Source organism: Myotis brandtii, unplaced genomic scaffold (assembly GCF_000412655.1).
Source record: "Myotis brandtii unplaced genomic scaffold, ASM41265v1 scaffold122, whole genome shotgun sequence".
Classification (NCBI taxonomy): domain Eukaryota; kingdom Metazoa; phylum Chordata; class Mammalia; order Chiroptera; family Vespertilionidae; genus Myotis; species Myotis brandtii.
Window position 1 is genome coordinate 324599 of NW_005354255.1, and position 2791 is coordinate 327389.

At 57.3% G+C, this 2791-nt stretch overlaps 1 protein-coding gene across 1 annotated transcript in view; it reads right to left on the minus strand.

Annotated features, from left to right (window-relative positions):
- The window catches only part of LOC102243507 (hepatoma-derived growth factor-related protein 2), a 17063-nt gene extending 14884 nt beyond the window's left edge, over window positions 1-2179 (minus strand). Inside the window, exons 1-4 of the mRNA XM_014533686.1 lie at window positions 2156-2179; window positions 725-781; window positions 421-497; window positions 191-329 (exon numbers count right to left, since the gene is read on the minus strand). Of these exons, the coding sequence (XP_014389172.1) occupies window positions 191-329; window positions 421-497; window positions 725-781; window positions 2156-2179 (297 nt within the window). The remainder of the gene's footprint in view (window positions 1-190; window positions 330-420; window positions 498-724; window positions 782-2155) is intronic.
- Window positions 2180-2791: the final 612 nt, after the last annotated feature.

A 2791-nucleotide genomic window follows, 5' to 3' on the forward strand; every position in this document is an offset into this window, starting at 1 on the left:
ACCCCACACACACACAGAATTATCCAGCCCAGATTGTCAGTAGCACCAAGAGGGAGAAGCCCTGTCCCAGAGGCCTCTCCTTTTTCTATGAGACAAGCTAAGGCTACTTCTAGTCTCCAGTGCACGTGAGCACCACTTGATTTGGCTCTGCAGACCCCATGCCAACTGTCCCCAACCCACAGGTACTCACCAGAGGGGCACTGTAACTGGCGTGGGGATTGTTCTGGATCTCCCACAGTCCCTCATTGAAGCCTTTCCTCTTGTTGGGTTTCCCGTACTTATCTTTCCACTTGTCGTAGGGAAATAGGTCCTTGGGTCCCAGGAAGGCTCTGGAGAGAGAAACCACCACCAGTCCTAGGTGAGCCAGGCCACCCTGGGAGGCACCCCTGGGGGAAATCAAGCCCAGTGAGGGACACTTACGTTTCGTGTGTACCAAAGAAGAAGATGGGGTACTTGTTGGGTGGGGGCTTCACAGCACCATCAGCAATGTCATCAATCTGCAGTGAGAGGCCAGTAAGGGGGTAGCTGAGGGACAGGGCAACTTCACCCACTAACCCAGAAATTAGCCAAGTTACTTAAGGGAAAGCATGCCGGGAGAAGGGAAGCCTTCAACCTAGGAAGATGCATCACCTTCCAGTTAGGCATCTGCATTCCTGTGTACCCCGCCCCCCAATTGCATATTTATCCCCTCCTCCACACACAGGGTTGCCCCCAAGGTAGGTACCTGAGCAAAGCCAAAAATAGTCCTCTGATCAGCCGGGGGTGGGGCCAAGCTCAGCTTCTATGAACTACCAGGACCCTCCCACAAGAACCCCTCCCTCAAAGAGGGGATCGGTGGTGGGGTAGTTGGTCTCCCAGAGGCTGCAGCAGGCAGCTCCAAGGATGCAGAGGGTGGGGGGTGGGCTGCAGGAGACAGGCCCTGAGCATCCAGGAAGTCCCACCCTCCCCTACAGGCCCATGGGCTCTAGCAGCTGTCAGTCACATCCCACAGGAGGTTAGCAGCCCCTTCACTTCCAATCAGGTGCTTGGAAATGTTCAGGGCTGAAGAGAGCCAGCTGGAAGGGGGTTGGAGAGGGAGAAGCTGGTACTCTGGAAAGAAGGGAAGTGCCCATAAAGTTTCATTGCTCTGGTGCCCCCCAAGAAAATAACAGTGAGCAAATGAGGTTAAAATGGGTTCTCTGGTCCCCGTTAATTCCTTAACATTCTCAATACCTGGGGACTGCTGAGATCTTCCCTGCTCCCCTCACTCAGCTTCCTTCCTGTTTTATAGGCTACTTTTCAAATCCTTGACCCTGGGTTGCGGATTTCTGGCATCCATCTCAAGCATCACACTCCCACACAGAAGCATCCCCAAACTCCATCACCCTAAGCTGAGGCCCAGCCCAACATGCTTTCCAGGCCATCTTCTGCTCTGGCCTCACCCAGGGCCCGCCTCCGAGCTCACAGCCCAGACATCCTAGTAACAGCACCAGCTCCAGGCTGGTCTCTGGGCAGTGGTCCCCGAGCCTCTCCTGACATCCTATGGTGGCCTCCCTGCACCCCAACCCCCAGCCCCAAGTGCTGACCGTCTGCTTACTTCCACCCACAGGGAGGGAAGGTCCAGTCTGAAAACTCCAGCCGTCTCACAGCAGTGTTCTGGCAACTCCTGCACTCCTTCTATTCTAGTCAAATCTTCCACCTCATCCTTTCACTGTCCCCGGCGGCTGCCTGAGCCTCGTCCTCCCAACCCCCAAATTCCTTCAGTCCTACCAAGCATATTCCACCAACCTCAGCCCGGGGGCAACTTTGGCCCTAAGACCTGGGGTTGACCATAACCTCCAGGTCCCCTTCCACACGGACCTGCCCTGAAGAGTGCCTGGAACTTCACTCTGCAGACCTGATAAGGGGCCCTGGGCTCAGGATGCCTTTCAGACCTGGATGGAATCCTTAGACCACGAGGGTTCTTTGGATCACAGCTTCCTGCAAAGGGGGTCCCCAAAGTCCCCTTGGCCCAGTCCCCTTCCCTCATAGGCTCTCTTTTGGAACCGATCCCCCTTTGCAAGGGGCTGGTCTCTGATTCAAGCACCTTGGGAGGACTACCACACCCCAAGCCCTCCCTCCAGCTTCCTCCACTAGGCTCTGGGAGTGGGGGAGCATCTCCCCAAGCAAGTCTTACTCCAACCTCTAATGTTCCAGACATGATCCGATCAAGTCCTCTCAGCTCCAGTGACCTTATGAACAGAGCCTCCAGCCCTGTTTCCAGCCCTCGCCTCCTCAGCCTTGACCCTCAAGCCTTCCTCCCTTACTGCACCCCTCATCCCTAGCCACCCTCACACATGGCCCCAGAGCCCTCAGCCTTGACCCTCAAGCCTTCCTCATCCCTAGCCACCCTCACACATGGCCCCAGAGCCCTCAGAACTTGGCTTCTCATGGCTTCCCCCAGGAAGTCCTTCAGCGGGACGTCCCCTTTCCATCAATTTGATCACTCTCCTCAAATCCCACGTTCCTCAGTTCCCCGCAGACTCACGGATCTCCTTCCAACTCGAACCATGCCCGCTCAGGGCCCAGATCGCTCAAACCCAACATCCCTCGGCTCTGGGACTCCCCGAAGCACAGGTACCTCAGCCCGGGACCCCCAGAACCGCGGCTTGCTTTCCTCAGGTCCGGGGGCCCAAAAAAACACGGCGCGCGAGTCCCTCAGGCCTGGGACCTCCCCAGACCCCCGGCGCGTGTGTGCCCCAGAATCAGGGTCCCCCAGACCTCTCGCGTGCACAAGGCCCGAGGCTCCCCAGGCCCCCAGCTCCCAGACACC